Source organism: Haliotis cracherodii, unplaced genomic scaffold (assembly GCF_022045235.1).
Source record: "Haliotis cracherodii isolate W230 unplaced genomic scaffold, xgHalCrac1.p SCAF_18, whole genome shotgun sequence".
Lineage (NCBI taxonomy): Eukaryota > Metazoa > Mollusca > Gastropoda > Lepetellida > Haliotidae > Haliotis > Haliotis cracherodii.
The window spans coordinates 14,344,994-14,362,109 of record NW_027266273.1 but is presented as its reverse complement, the minus strand read 5'-3'; the positions used below and the strand labels follow the sequence as shown (position 1 = coordinate 14,362,109).

General features: G+C 40.3%; 2 protein-coding genes across 2 annotated transcripts in view; both read left to right on the top strand.

Annotated features, from left to right (window-relative positions):
* Positions 1 to 2,100: 2,100 nt before the first annotated feature.
* Positions 2,101 to 17,116, top strand: part of LOC139465798 (uncharacterized) — a 40,605-nt gene continuing 25,589 nt past the window's right edge. The window contains exons 1-3 of the mRNA XM_071247716.1: positions 2,101 to 2,314; positions 15,902 to 15,967; positions 16,725 to 16,945. Coding sequence (XP_071103817.1) covers positions 15,904 to 15,967; positions 16,725 to 16,945 — 285 coding nt within the window. The 5' untranslated portion in view covers positions 2,101 to 2,314; positions 15,902 to 15,903. The remainder of the gene's footprint in view (positions 2,315 to 15,901; positions 15,968 to 16,724; positions 16,946 to 17,116) is intronic.
* LOC139466055 (uncharacterized) lies at positions 10,646 to 11,803 on the top strand. Its single transcript, XM_071248069.1, has one exon. It carries the CDS (start codon positions 10,646 to 10,648, stop codon positions 11,801 to 11,803), a length of 1,158 nt encoding a protein of 385 aa, XP_071104170.1.

Sequence of the window (17,116 nt, the reverse complement as noted above, 5' to 3'; positions counted from 1 at the left end):
TCACTTCATTGTTAAAATCCGCGATAATTTTCAATTCATTGTTAAAATCCGCGATAGTTTTCCCTTCATTGTTAAAATCAGCGATAATTTTCACTTCATTGTTAAAATCCGCGATAGTTTTCCCTTCATTGTTAAAATCCGCAATAATTTTCACTTCATTGTTAAAATCCGCAATAGTTTTCCCTTCATTGTTAAAATCAGCGATAGTTTTCACTTCAATGTGTATATTCGTGATAGTTTCCCCTTTATTGTGTATAGCCGTGATAGTTTTCACATCAATGTGTATATCTGTTATAATTTCACTTTATTATGTACAAATGTATAGCCGTGCTAGTTTTCACATCAACGTACCCAGAATATTGCTGAGTGCAAACAAGGCGACTTAATCTGATCGGTCTTTGTTTATAACTTAACCCGCAAACGTGTCGGATCTTATTAACAAAATGTAGGAAAATATCATTATTGTCACCACCAGTATTTCGGAGAGTTGAGGAAGTCGCACACACTCGTCTCCGGCTTCATAACGCTGCTACAATCCAACATTTGTAAATTGTAATATAAAAGTTGCTTATACCCTAGTATATAGCCTGGAATTAGTTAAGTAATAAAAAAAACGCCCCTCTCTCCTTCCTCCATCACGACTTTCACCAAGCACCGCGTCGATACTGTAATGTTCAGCCTGTATCACCCTACTGGTGTCCGACAAGGATGTTTTCATGGATTATAACACCCCCCTTGTCAGTACACGATGTATATATTTTTATATTCTTCGCACAGTGGATAAAGATGCACAAGCACTGTTCAGGGAACATATACACACGGACATGTGACAAATACACGCATCAGTGGGTGCTCCATATGTCTTCGCAAACACTGGTTATATTTGATCACGACAGCATTCTCTTGGCAGGTTCTGAAGTGTGTACCAGAATATCGAGCGGTTTAAGGTGTGTCTATACCTATTTGAATACCCGTAGCCGCGGAGATGTTGACATTTTGGGTGGATCTTGTATGAACAGAAACATTGTGAAGAATTAGTGTTTTAATAAGTGTCTTTTAAAGAAAACTTAAAGGGGCTGATGTGCCTAAAGGTAGAACAAAGTTGAATGAGATTCGTCAGTAAGGAAGTGAAATGTAGGTAGTGCAAACATTGTCGAAGGATTTGTGTGCTTTTAAACTGGTAAGGGTATCATGACTGCTGTATGGACATTTGAGTTAGTTTTAGATATATTTAAATTAAGTTACGTCATTGTGAAAAAACACAATGTCATTTAAGACAAGTACAAGCTGTACTTAGAAAATTGGCTACACGTAATTCCGAAGCTATGATTGGGATACAGCAGGAATCCATGGGTTAAGTACTAAGTTTCAAAGATTAAAAACGACCCGTGAAGATCCGGGGAGAATATGTCTTCAGCAACCCATACTTGCCGTAAAAGGCGACTATGCTTGTCGTAAGAGGCGACTAACGGGATCGGGTGTCCAGGCTCGCTGATTTGGTTGATTGCACATCATCGATCCTAATTACGTGGATCGATGCTCATAATGTCAATCACTGGATTGTCCGGTCCAGACTCGATTATTTGCAGACCTCCGTCATATAGCTGGAATATTGCTGAGTGCGCTGGTAAACAACAAACAAACAAACAAACAAACAAAACAAAAACCGACAAGTGTCAAAGTTCTTTAACCATATCATTCCCGAATATTTATCCGTAAGTCGAACTTAATACAACTTGGCTGAACATTCATAAACCTAGAATATCCTAACCTTTGTATAGACATCTTGTGAAAAAAATCGAGTTTTCAAATATTTATAGCTATTTACAAGCAGAAACGTTATTAATATTTCAGTATTCTTTTGTGTATTTTGTATCATTTTACTGATCTGCCTCGTCTTCCTGATACGATTTCTTTAAAAAAATACCCGTTGTTTTCATTGGATTCTAATAACGTCACGTCTTTCCTGTTTCAATGTGAATATTTTTAGAATCCAAAACACGCCTCAGCCTTAAGGATACACTCTTTTTGTTATTTTCACAACGTCACTGGAATGAAAGGGTGGGAATGGTCTTAGAACTGATGCTATTCATCAGCTGGAGATGAGTTATGGGGCAAGCAAATAGTCGCATAAAGTCCTGGGTCTAAACCAACAGCAATGACAAGCATAGGTTTAGGTTAAGTGTTCACGGAGTCGGGGTAGACGGTTGCAGCGATCATCACGGGAGGGTGCAAGTGTGGTTTGAGCTGAGGAATTATACCCCATACATCGAAACTCACAAAACAAAGAGTGAGATCTCGCGGAAATTTTAAGGTGAGAACAAAGGGAATTAACTGATCAACTGATTTTGCACTTTGTTTTGTCATACAGAACCCTGGGAGAAAACTGTCCTTTGACAAACAAAGAAGTACCGCGGGATTGTTAAAATAAGTGAAAAGAAATATAAGACAAAATGAACTTATAAGGTCTAACGTACGTAAATATATCATAAACGCTCAACTCTAAGGCAGATGTAAAGCTTTCAAAAGGCTATAATAGTCATGTGGAGGACATGTCCAAATTTGACGCATCAGTGATAAAAACTGATGTCCGATGTAATTTCCTATTATAACGTCTGTTTCATGTGAACAATTGCCCTGCCATTGCATGTGTTTGTGACGGGTGACACAGGTGGGCAATTTCGCGAACACCAAGTGTCGTCACTATTCGATAGTGACTCTTAAACACATGCTGATGATATAGTCGCAACAAACAATGGACTTTGTCGCTTTTACTTCAGAGTAATTCGAAATAGACTACTTAAGTAATATTTTGTATGTTAGATTAATTTGACGTGCTGTTGATGAAGGCAAGCTTCAGTAGATACACGATACAACATGAACTATGGCACAGACGTCATACACAAAGATGTAGGGGAGACTGGTTATATGAATCCCTTCATCTTTGCCTCTTAGAAACGGTGCGTAAGGAAAAAAAAATCATTACAACTCGTAGTATATGATTGCATTGTTTCAGATTCTAGGTTTTTGTACTCAAATTCGATACACTTGGTCGTGTTTCATATATACTGCGACTTTGTGACCAATCATCAGTTTCTTAAAGTGGGACTCCACGATGTTGTGGCCATAGATAAACTAAATGTGTTTTGAAATTTTATGTAGTCCCACTGTAGAGTAGATACCTCTTATTTAAATTTGCAACCGAGCGCTTTAGCGCTTCAAAGTTACGGCCTAGAATATCATATCGTCGCCAAAAACATAAGATCAAACTACCGTATTTCCTATTTTAGACGCTAGACCGTCTATTAATTTCGCGAGAGCCGTTGACCCGGCGTGTTAGAGACATAGCTTGTATTAGAGACCCAACGTGTAATAGAAGAAATATCGATACGTTTTACAATTCCTATAGCTGATCGATCGGCTGCCTTTTTATGTGAATCAATATGTAGGCTATCGATGTATTCATGCGCTCGTTTTTTGTGTGAAAAGGCTTGATATATTCAAAAAAGGGATTTCCGTAGCAAAAAGGAAACCTCCTCTTAACCAATCAGAGTCAAGCATTCTTCAATGTCTTGGTAGAATTCGTTCTAGACGTTGAATTAGTGTCTTCTGTGGAACTCAGCCGTTGGGTCTGTGTATGCAGGTTAATCGGCAACTGTTACATTTAAATTCTTCAAACGGGTTCGTTAGTAGACAGCTGCAGTGATGTTTGAATTCCTTGACTCAAAGTAATCCTTGGCGATTCCAGGACCCCAACAGCCTCTGCTGGTCGTAACAGGCGACTTAATGTATCGGTGGTCTTGGTGACTTCGTGTGTCAGCGTACCCTGTCGGCGTAGATCGTTGCTCATATCAATCACTGGATTGTCTGGTCCTGACTCGATTATTTACAGGCCGTCGTCATATAGCTGGAATATGGCTGAATGAGACGTTAAGTAGCGAACAGCCTAGGCTCTCTTTGAAAAAACCCCATGCATTTCATGTCAACTCTGCTAGTCAAATTAAAATAATATGACTTGTAGGATAGAATTTGTACATTTGGATTGGCAAGTGTGGATATAGGTACAATGTGTCGTGTTACTTTGACAGCTCGAATGTTGTAAGCATAATATAGAAAAATATAGTCGTTTTTTTTCCATATCAGTATCCACATTTGATGACAGTCATGTAAATTTGTAAACTTGTATTTCGAATCGGACGAAAGAAGAAGCTATTGTGGGGTGTTTTTCACATGAGAAAAAAAAAATAACCAACAAGCTATGCTGATATACGGATTATCCCTCCCGAGTGAATGAATTGTGTTAATCCCGGGCCTTTGGCGAGGGACTTACAGCGTTCATTCACAAGGGACAGATAATCCGTCTGTCCGAACTGCAAGCAGGTTATTCTACATAACACCTGTGTCTTTGAAATGTATGATGTTCTGCTATCAGATGTCATGTGAACGTATAAAATCACCACCTGAAGGACAGGGTCGTCACAAGAACACTGAATGAATTTTGAACAACATTTCAGTTACATCACGCCGTGTCCCTCACATAAGAGCGGAATCAAAATATAACGCTGGTCGTTTTCATCGTGGTGAAATCTACAAGCAAGGGAATAGTTCAGCTTCTGTCATTATGATGTCATTATTTGGCTAATCTGAGATTCTCGAAGCCAGATCCACCGAAGCAGGACGACATACTAACATCTTACCCCGTAGAGATTCTAGGCTTGGGTAGATCCCGAGTACCCCATAATTATAAACGGCGGTGGGGTAGCCTAGCGGTTTAAGTGTTCGCTCGTCACATCAAAGACCCGGGTTCGGTTTACCACATGGATGAAACCCCTTTTGTGGTGTACCACGCCGTGATTTAGCTGGAATATTGCTAAATGCGGCGTAAAACCATTCTAACTCACTCACTCACTCACTCACTCATGATAATAGATCAAAATGAGGACCAGGTGGATACTGTGTGTGACTGCATGGTTGAGTGCCGTCGTGTTCTGATGCTGAGGATAGTTTCTCATACTTCTCTTGTTAGTATTATCAATTGACTTGTCTGATCAGGTTCGATTATAAATTCTTAGATTCATAAGTTAATAATCTTCAGGGGGCACATGTAGACCAGTCGTCTAAACCCATGCTTGCTGTAAAAGGCGACTATGCTTGTCGTAAGAGGCGACTAACGGGATCGGGTGGTCAGGCTCGCTGACTTGGTTGATGCATGTCATCGGTCCCAATGGCGTGGAGACCCGTGAAGATTCCGGGGTAGAATAGATCTTCAGCAACCAATGCTTCCTGTAAAAGACGACTATGCTTGTCGTAAGAGGCGACTAACGGGATCGGGTGGTTAGGCCCGCTGACTTGGTTGATGCATGTCATCGATCCCAATTACGTGGATCGATGCTCATGGTGTCAATCACTGCATTGTCTGGTCCAGACTGGATTATTTACAGACCGCCGTCATATAGCTGGAATATTGCTGAGTGCGGCGTTAAACAGCAAACACACCTTAAACTCAAACTGACACGCCGTGAAATAAACGAAACATTGTTAAAAGCGGCGTAAAACCCATCTCACTCACTGTGCTCACCAATAAAACGTATTGATGGCAAATAACTAATCCCTAAATTATTTTTCTCAAAATGTCATATACGATCTGTTATTTAGGCACTGTATCCAAACATTAATCGTGTGAGGACTGTCCTGAACGCCAGTGCTACCGAAAGGGTTAACGTATTTGCTTAATCCTTAATCTCTCTGAAACGATAGTCTAATATTTATATATTCAGTGCAATTAACACGTCTATATACAACACAGAACATTTATACATAAATCAATACACACGACGCAAACATGACATTCAACCATTTGTAACACTTTCTTCCTTCCCACGATCGAACCCGCCATCACTGCCGCCTTGCTACATCCTGGTGTGTTCTCTGTTTTTTTTTATTATTAAACACACAACGAGATCTATACCACACCGAGACATACACAAGGCAAGTTTCCCATTGGTAATTATCATCCAACCATCTTTCCCATGGCTTGTAGGTGAAATACGTAACTTAGGATCCTGTCTGCTGAGTGGGTCACCACTGTGCATCTGTATACACAGGGAACGTTATGTTTACATGCCGCATAGTTGTAAGAATATCATGAGAAACCTGTGACTCACCGGATTCATAGTCATAAACGACACCCATGACTGTATTCTGTGCACGATGCGCCAATAGAACGGTGCACCATTCATCTATATCGTGTACAGCTTAAGTAATACTCTGGCAACAGACTCGAGCAGTCTCCATTCTATTTTTATGATAAAAAGTTAATAATGGTTCCATTCGTTTTTATGATAAGAAGCAAACCTATAATAGTCTCCGTTCTTTTCTTTTAATTAGAAGTAAATAATGCCTCACATGACATTAAATGAACAAACAAAGAAAACCTAGAATTCAGTCTCCGTTCTTTTTTTGAATTAGAAGTAAATAATGCCTCACGTGACATTAAATGAACAAACAAAGAAAACCTATATTACAGTCTCCGTTCTTTTTTTTAATTAGTAGTAAATAATGCCTCACATGACATTAAATGAACAAACAAAGAAAACCTATAATACAGTCTCCGTTCTTTTTTTGAATTAGAAGTAAATAATGCATCACATGACATTAAATGAACAAACAAAGAAAACCTATATTACAGTCTCCGTTCTTTTTTTGAATTAGAAGTAAATAATGCCTCACATGACATTAAATGAACAAACAAAGAAAACCTATATTACAGTCTCCGTTCTTTTTTTGAATTAGAAGTAAATAATGCCTCACATGACATTAAATGAACAAACAAAGAAAACCTATAATACAGTCTCCGTTCTTTTGTTTAATTAGTAGTAAATAATGCCTCACATGACATTAAATGAACAAACAAAGAAAACCTATAATACAGTCTCCATTCTTTTTTTGAATTAGAAGTAAATAATGCCTCACATGACATTAAATGAACAAACAAAGAAAACCTATATTACAGTCTCCGTTCTTTTTTGAATTAGAAGTAAATAATGCCTCACATGACATTAAATGAACAAACAAAGAAAACCTATAATACAGTCTCCGTTCTTTTTTTTAATTAGAAGTAAATCATGCCTCACATGACATTAAATGAACAAACAAAGAAAACCTATAATACAGTCTCCGTTCTTTTTTTGAATTAGAAGTAAATAATGCCTCACATGACATTAAATAAACAAACAAAGAAAACCTATAATACAGTCTCCGTTCTTTTTTTTAATTAGTAGTAAATCATGCCTCACATGACATTAAATGAACAAACAAAGAAAACCTATATTACAGTCTCCGTTCTTTTTTTTAATTAGAAGTAAATAATGCCTCACATGACATTAAATGAACAAACAAAGAAAACCTATAATACAGTCTCCGTTCTTTTTTTGAATTAGTAGTAAATCATGCCTCACATGACATTAAATGAACAAACAAAGAAAACCTATAATACAGTCTCCGTTCTTTTTTTGAATTAGAAGTAAATAATGCCTCACATGACATTAAATGAACAAACAAAGAAAACCTATATTACAGTCTCCGTCCTTTTTTTGAATTAGAAGTAAATCATGCCTCACATGACATTAAATGAACAAACAAAGAAAACCTATAATACAGTCTCCGTTCTTTTTTTTAATTAGAAGTAAATAATGCATCACATGACATTAAATGAACAAACAAAGAAAACCTATAATACAGTCTCCGTTCTTTTTTTTAATTAGTAGTAAATAATGCCTCACATGACATTAAATGAACAAACAAAGAAAACCTATAATACAGTCTCCGTTCTTTTTTTGAATTAGAAGTAAATAATGCCTCACATTCCATTAAATAAACAAACAAAGAAAACCTATAATGCAGTCTCCATTCTCTTTTTATAATTGAAAAAGTAAATGATGTCTCACATGACATTGAATTAACTAAGTATTTCAAAACATTTCAGCATACATGTCTACTTTCAACTAATCAGACATTATATCCGAAATTTGCAATTATAAAGTAAACAGTTATAAGTCGAAAAAATGAACTTTGTAGAAAATGAGTCCAAATGTTTCAAGCCATGTATCTCTGAAATACATGTAAACTGACGATTGTGAATTGTATTTTTGTGTTTCTAAGACAATGTAGTTTAAAAATATAATGAGAAGTCAAAATGTGAATTTTCACCCATAAAGTTCCTTATCTCACGTTTGGTCACATGATATTGAATACTTCTTTTGAAAAACATTTGAAGGTAATTATCAATAATGACCTATGTACCAATTGTCTGGAGGAGACGGGCCACGGATTGGATTACTGACACGCCAGGACACACCGATGTCCCCCAGCGTCCCCAGTCTGGGGCGGATGATTAGATCGGAGAATTAATCATGTCTCAGTTATAGAATATCTCATGGCTGACTGTACAGTGTCTCTTTTTTGACAAATCCACGAATATTTTCGATATTTCTTTATTTTATATTGATAGAGTCTTGTAGATTAGGGGTTAAAGCGTTTGCTCGTCACGCCGAAGAGCCAGGTTCGGTTCCCCACTTGGATACATTGAGTGATGTTCCTTCTTTGTGTCCCCAGCCGTTGTTACTTACTTACTTACTTACTTACTTACTTACTTACTTACTTACTTACTTACTTACTTACTTACTTACTTACTTGCAACCCAAGAGGGGGGTTTAGGGGTTGCTAATGTAGAATTTGGGAATTTTGAGATTTGGAATAGATGCCGATGGGGTTGGGGAGGAGAACTAAGGGAGCTGGGTATGGTGGATGTTTGTTTGTTTATGTGATTTTGATTTGGTAGATTATTGTGTTTTTAGATGCGTTTTATAGTTCCGTTTTGATTAAGAATACGCCCAAGGCCTTGAAGTTTTCTAGTTTATTTTGTGGGTTTAGTATTGCTTCGAGAGTGAGAGCCTTGTTTAGATTGAAGGTGGTTTGTAATGCGGTTCGATGGTAGTGTGTGCAGTGGATGAGTGCGTGTTCTGGGGTTTCTAGTTGTTTGCAGTGCGGGCAGTTACATGTAGTGTGGGTTTTTTTCAAAAAGATTTAGGTGGTTATTTAGGTTGGTGTGTCCTGTTTGGAGTTTAGTGATTACTCTGTCGATTTATTTTGATGGATGGAGAATTTTTGGTTTGGTTAGTGATTTGCTGAGTACGTTTTGATTTGGCTATTTGAGTTTAGATATAGGTCATGCCATTTTTGTGATTTTTTCTTGTTTACACTTTTAATTTCTGATTTTGAGATGGGTTTTTCTGGGATTTTGAGGGATAGTTTAGCTGCTTTATCGGCGTTTTCATTACCGTATATTCCTACGTGGGCGGGTATCCACAAAAAGGTTATTTGTTTGCCTGCCTTAGTTAGGTCGTTGGAGCTTTTAAGTATTTGATTTATTAATTTAGGTCGGTTTTTGGTATTTTTGTTTTGGAGGGCTTGCAGTCCACTTAGGGAGTCGGTAAGTATAAGGTTTTTGTTTTGGTGGTTTTTGGATTCTTGATTATGGAGGGCTGAGGCCATGCCCATTAATTCTGCCGTTGGTTGTTTGGGAGTCGGAAGGATTGTGTGGCTTTAGTTGGTTGTGTGGTATGGACTCCGAAACCTGTGTGTTTGGAGGTCGGATCTGAGGATCCGTCCGTGTATAAATGACGTGTATGTATGCTAGTGTGGTGGTTTAAGCCATGTTTGGGTCGGTTTGTTTATTTATTTGGCTATCTAGTGTTGTGTCTATTTTGGGTATTTTAAGTTTAGGGGTGAAGATATTTGATTGTTTGCAGTTTTGTTTAAGATTTTTAATTTGGTGTTCATTTAGGTAGTTTGTTATTTTTTGGGATATTGGGGTAAGTAAGGGGTGTTTACGAGCTAGAGCTTGGTTTTTGGGGCTGATGTTTTGGTGTATTAAGTTTTGGATGAGAGGGTTTGATTGGGACGCGGCCCAGAAATTTAAGCTCAGCTGTTCCATGCGTAGACTTAGTGGCATTTCTCCTGTTAAGGCCTGAAGTGAAGTGTAGGAGGTGCCATGTTGGCTGCGTGTAATTAGTTGAGAGCCTGATATTGTATTGAGTCAAGTTTTTTAGATAGAGAGGTGTTAAGGGTGTTGTATATGGCGCAGCCGTAGTCTAGTTTTGATCTAATTAGTGATATGTAGAGAGAGAGGAGGGTATCTTTGGAGGCTCCCCAGTTAGAGCCAGTTAGGAATCTTAGGGTGTTTAGGTCTTTACTGCATTTAGTTGTTAGGTTTTGGATGTGAGCATCCCAGGTGAGATGTTCATCGAAAATAAGTCCTAAGAATTTGGTTTGTTTTTGAAATTTGATTGTTTGGTTGTTTAGCTGGAGGATTGGGGAGGCGAGTTTCATGTTTTTTCATGTTTGAATACTATTCCTGTTGTTTTTTCTGAGTTAAGGGAGAAGCCCCATTTGTAAGCCCATTTTTGTATTTTATTAAGATATTTTTTGAGTAAATTTTGGGACATTTTAATGATTTTAGTGCGGATTCAGAGGGCTCCATCATCCACGAATGTTGATGTGTTTACTTTAGGGGATAGGCCCAGCCGTTGTATTGTTGTAATGTTTTAAAAATCAGCGTAAATACCCACACGCCCTATACACATAGATGTCAACTCAACCAAATCCCAACATCAACTCTATCGCCCACCGACACCCACCGCCTCACCCATCCCCGCCTGACACCCACCGCCACACACCCATCCACACCTGTTACCCACCCTATAGCCCACCGACACCCACCACCTCACACCCATCCACACCTGTCACCCACCGCCTCACACCTATCAACACCTGTCACCCACTCTATCGCCCACCGACACCCACCGCCTCACACCCATCCACACCTGTCACCCACCGCCTCACACCCATCCACACCTGTCACCCACCCTATAGCCCACCGACACCCACCACCTCACACCCATCCACACCTGTCACCCACCGCCTCACACCCATCAACACCTGTCACCCACCCTATAGCCCACCGACACCCACCACCTCACACCCATCCACACCTGTCACCCACCGCCTCACACCCATCAACACCTGTCACCCACCCTATAGCCCACCGCCACCCACCACCTCACACCCATCCACACCTGTCACCCACCGCCTCACACCCATCCACACCTGTCACCCACCCTATAGCCCACCGACACCCACCACCTCACACCCATCCACACCTGTCACCCACCGCCTCACACCCATCCACACCTGTCACCCACCCTATAGCCCACCGCCACCCACCACCTCACACCCATCCACACCTGTCACCCACCGCCTCACACCCATCCACACCTGTCACCCACCCTATAGCCCACCGACACCCACCACCTCACACCCATCCACACCTGTCACCCACCGCCTCACACCCATCCACACCTGTCACCCACCCTATAGCCCACCGCCACCCACCACCTCACACCCATCCACACCTGTCACCCACCGCCTCACACCCATCAACACCTGTCACCCACCCTATAGCCCACCGCCACCCACCACCTCACACCCATCCACACCTGTCACCCACCGCCTCACACCTATCAACACCTGTCACCCACTCTATCGTCCACCGCCACCCACCGCCTCACACCCATCCACACCTGTCACCCACCGCCTCACACCCATCCACACCTGTCACCCACCGCCTCACACCCATCCACACCTGTCACCCACCGCCTCACACCCATCCACACCTGTCACCCACCCTATAGCCCACCGACACCCACCGCCTCACACCCATCCACACCTGTCACCCACACTATAGCCCACCAACACCCACCGCCTCACACCCATCCACACCTGACGCCCACCGCCTCACACCTATCAACACCTGTCACCCACCGCCTCACACCCATCCACACCTGTCACCCACCACCTCACACCTATCAACACCTGTCACCCACCCTATAGCCCACCGACACCCACCGCCTCACACCCATCCACACCTGTCACCCACCGCCTCACACCCATCCACACCTGTCACCCACCGCCTCACACCCATCCACACCTGTCACCCACCCTATAGCCCACCGACACCCACCGCCTCACACCCATCCACACCTGTCACCAACCCACCAACCCTATCGCATTCGATTTGATTCTGCGTGACACGTGTTAGCCGAGTGAACCATATTTTTACGAAACTGTTTGTAATCTGTATGTAACTTCAATCTGTATTGACAGGGTGACGAGATAGCGATCTTTCAACATTCCCAGGATCAAATAAGCATTGATCGTTACCATGTCTCACTCAGAGCCTATAACCATTGGAAACACGTTATTAGAGATCCTTTTTAATAAACATTCAACTCGTAACAGTATTTAGACAGTGTTTACAGGTATTATAACGGATAGAATTATACCTGCCATTGTGTCCCAACCCGTCTCTTGGAAACACCTGCACGCAGAGCTTAAACACATAGGCGAGTATGTTATTACTTTACACTGCGCTTCAATAACGTACAGCCAAGCCCCTCTATGTAAACCTGAGACTGGTTTACTTCAATAGAGCCGAGAGGCTACGACATGGCCTGGGGATAGGAAGGTTTCACGCCACATAGGCAATATAAAGGATATTCATGTTAGGGCGACGTTGTACACCAGATATAGAATATTTCCCCTCTATGGATAATCACGGACAGTGACCACACCTGAACCATCTTGAAATACACGTCAGGGCTCATCTATATTTATGCAAATGCCAGTTTTTGAATTCTTGTTTATCTGTTTCTTTGTGAATATACACTGAAAAACCATTTTTTTTCAGCGAAATGCGTAAAACTATGTCAGGAGAAATAAAAGCGTCTTTTCTACATATAAGACTTAATAGTGTACAGTTGCATGCAGCAGTAGAATATAGTGTTAACCGTGTACAGTAGAATGTAGTGTTAACCGTGTTCAGTAGAATGTATTGTTAATAGTGTACATCAGAATGTAGTGTTAATAGTGTACAGTAGAATGTAGTGTTAATAGTGTACATCAGAATGTAGTGTTAATAGTGTACATCAGAATGTAGTGTTAATAGTGTACATCAGAATGTAGTGTTAATAGTGTACAGTAGAATGTAGTGTTAATAGTGTACATCAGAATGTAGTGTTAATAGTGTACAGTAGAATGTAGTGTTCATAATGTACAGTAGAATGTAGTGTTAATCGTGTACAGTAGAATTTAGTGTTAATAGTGTACATCAGAATGTAGTGTTAATCGTGTACAGTAGAATGTAGTGTTAATAGTGTACAGGAGAATGTAGTGTTAATAGTGTACATCAGAATGTAGTGTTAATAGTGTACATCAGAATGTAGTGTTAATAGTGTACATCAGAATGTAGTGTTAATAGTGTTCAGTAGAATGTAGTGTTAATAGTGTACATCAGAATGTAGTGTTAACCGTGTACAGTAGAATGTAGTGTTAATAGTGTACAGTAGAATGTAGTGTTAATAGTGTACATCAGAATGTAGTGTTAATAGTGTACAGTAGAATGTAGTGTTCATAATGTACAGGAGAATGTAGTGTTAATAGTGTACATCAGAATGTAGTGTTAATAATGTACAGTAGAATGTAGTGTTAATCGTGTACAGTAGAATGTAGTGTTAACCGTGTACAGTAGAATGTAGTGTTAATAGTGTACATCAGAATGTAGTGTTAATAATGTACAGTAGAATGTAGTGTTAATAGTGTACAGTAGAATGTAGTGTTAACCGTGTACAGTAGAATGTAGTGTTAATAGTGTACAGTAGAATGTAGTGTTAATAGTATACATCAGAATGTAGTGTTGATAATGTACAGTAGAATGTAGTGTTAACCGTGTACAGTAGAATGTAGTGTTAATAGTGTACAGTAGAATGTAGTGTTAATAGTGTACATCAGAATGTAGTGTTGATAATGTACAGTAGAATGTAGTGTTAACCGTGTACAGTAGAATGTAGTGTTAATAGTGTACAGTAGAATGTAGTGTTTATAGTGTACAGTAGAATGTAGTGTTAACCGTGTACAGTAGAATGTAGTGTTAATAGTGTACAGTAGAATGTAGTGTTAATAGTGTACAGTAGAATGTAGTGTTAACCGTGTACAGTAGAATGTAGTGTTAATAGTGTACAGTAGAATGTAGTGTTTATAGTGTACAGTAGAATGTAGTGTTAACCGTGTACAGTAGAATGTAGTGTTAATAGTGTACAACAGAATGTAGTGTTAATAGTGTACAGTAGAATGTAGTGTTAACCGTCTACAGCAGAATGTAGTGTTAATAGTGTACAGTAGAATGTAGTGTTTATAGTGTACAGTAGAATGTAGTGTTAACCGTGTACAGTAGAATGTAGTGTTAATAGTGTACAGTAGAATGTAGTGTTAATAGTATACATCAGAATGTAGTGTTGATAATGTACAGTAGAATGTAGTGTTAACCGTGTACAGTAGAATGTAGTGTTAATAGTGTACAGTAGAATGTAGTGTTAATAGTGTACAGTAGAATGTAGTGTTAATAGTGTACAGTAGAATGTAGTGTTAACCGTGTACAGTAGAATGTAGTGTTAATAGTGTACAGTAGAATGTAGTGTTTATAGTGTACAGTAGAATGTAGTGTTAACCGTGTACAGTAGAATGTAGTGTTAATAGTGTACAACAGAATGTAGTGTTAATAGTGTACAGTAGAATGTAGTGTTAACCGTCTACAGCAGAATATAGTCTTAAAAGTGTACAGCAGATTGTAGTCTTAATAGTGTACAGCAGAATGTAGTCTTAATACAGTGATCTGGTATGACTTTAAACACGGTTAACGCATATGGTAACAAGTCAAACATGTTTAAATGTCAAGAATTATTGATTCCATTATACAAAACTATATGAGAAAAGCCCTGAGCGATTGATGTGTCAATTGTTAAGCCACCAAACCACATTAGTGATGGTGTTTCTCATTTCCAAGCTTTTTTAAAACTGAATATGGAAGAAAATACAATTTCAAACTCTAAACCTGCACTTTGTCTGTTGTTCAGTAAAGGCGCACACAGTCTGATCCTTATTGGGATAATTGGTGATAAGAAACACATACAATAACACGGGGGAGGCGAAATGGGGTTTAACGTCGCGTCCTAGGTTATTGTACTTTAACAACGGCCTGCATGCACCTGTGTGTGGCTCCTTGTACTAGTCCGGACTAATGCCGACTTTATAGTGCTCGCCCACTGAGATACAATGCCGCAGTTTAACGTGAACACCCCATTCAGACACAGTATACTGACTCCGAGCCGACCAGTCCTTGTTTTAGCCCCTTAATGCCGAGAGCCAGACAGGGTAACAACAAATGCCATCTTTTAACGTCTTTTGGTATGACGCGGCCGGGGATCGAACCCCGGACCCTTCCCTCTGCGGTCGGACGCTCTGCCATTTAGCCACGGACGAGGTCCACAATAACGCAGACAATCTCATTAACAAATATACAAATTCATGGATACCTGGACATGTAATTGGAAGCATTCCAGTATTCGTGTGTGATTAGATATTACTGCGTTAGTAAGTTGGGTTTAACGCCGATTTGAAGTGTATTCAGATTCTGTCACCTCATCTGCAAGAGGGCAGAACGGCCAAACCGACATAGTTCGTAGACGTTTATTGCCTTCATGAATATAGTGCTGAATGGGGTTTAAAATCGTTTTTAAACCGAGAATCGGATCAGCGGATCCTGGCACTAAGGGGCGCAACTCTGCAGATGTCTTTGTGTTCTTCAGATGACTCAGTGACTCAGACAGTACTTACTTTGTTAAATCAGTTGCTCAACACAATCCAAATGTTGTCTATCGCTATATGGTTAAAACACTACCTATGTGACATTGTAACTCACTCACTCACTCATTGCATTGACGTGTTACAGAGATGACGTCATCATGGATGACCTGTCTAGTGGTTTTAGCTGGTGTAGGAGTCATCACTGCACAAGGTACGTGCTTATTGTTCCCGTCTGGTGGTGCTAACTTGGGTAGGATTCATCACTCCACAAGGCACGTGCTCATATCACCTGGGGCGGGTGATACCACACGAGTGGCCCAGTCGGCTAAGGCGCCGCGATTCGCTGTGCAGGGTTGGGTCTCCTGGGCACGCCAGAAACCTATGATTGTGGGTTCGAATCCTCGTTCGCCCCGATTATGTTTCTAGGTTTGTCAGCACCATGCCCGTGCTCGTGGGTTTCACCAAAGTGGTAAACGTCTGAGACCTGCATCACTTCGGGCTTTCCTCCCACATTAAGCTGACATGCCGTGATATAACTGGAATACTGTTAAAAACGGCGTTTAACCAAACTCACTCACTCACTCACTCTCTCACTCACTCACTCATGTTGATGATTTCTGTATTCCAGATATGCGATTATGTTTTAATATGAGCCATTTAAAAACATTTTGAAACATATAGAATAAACGATTCATATTTCGTAGCGATCCACAATTTCAACAAAGACTAATACTTTTTACAACAGTTTAAATGAATAAGGGTAGTTATGGGTAGATCGCAGGGTTCCGGGTGATATATCAGGCTATGAAACGCCAAGACTGCATGATACTTTAGAATCTGTAACGAAATGACATTTTTGTAAATCTATGAATTTCTTTTGAATTATATATCTTGAATGACTGTACGTTCATTGTTGTACCCGACACCTACGTTTGCAAGTTTCGTTCATAATACATTTCTAATTTTAGAGTTCACATTTGTGAATGATGTGACCATTAAGGTACGTGAGGGCCAGGACGTACCCCTGGTTCTCCAGGTCACACGGAGTGGCGCTGTGACGGAGAGTGCCACGGTCACCCTCATCGCGCTGGAGTTTACAGACAACTACAGCGAACAATGGCGGCTACCCGTGGAGTTTCGCGTGGACGAGGCCACCCGTTCACTTCCGCTTGGAACACTCGACGATCAAGTAAGTTGTCCTTCGTCTTTCTCTCACCCTACTTCATCAACTCCAACTGTTCTATGACCAAAAGTATGTCTCTTCCGTTGACGATCCGGATTTGAATTGGTCCCCAACAACCCATGGTCCTCCCCCAACCCCATCTATATGTGGTTGTTCGTGTGGTTGTAAGAGATGGTT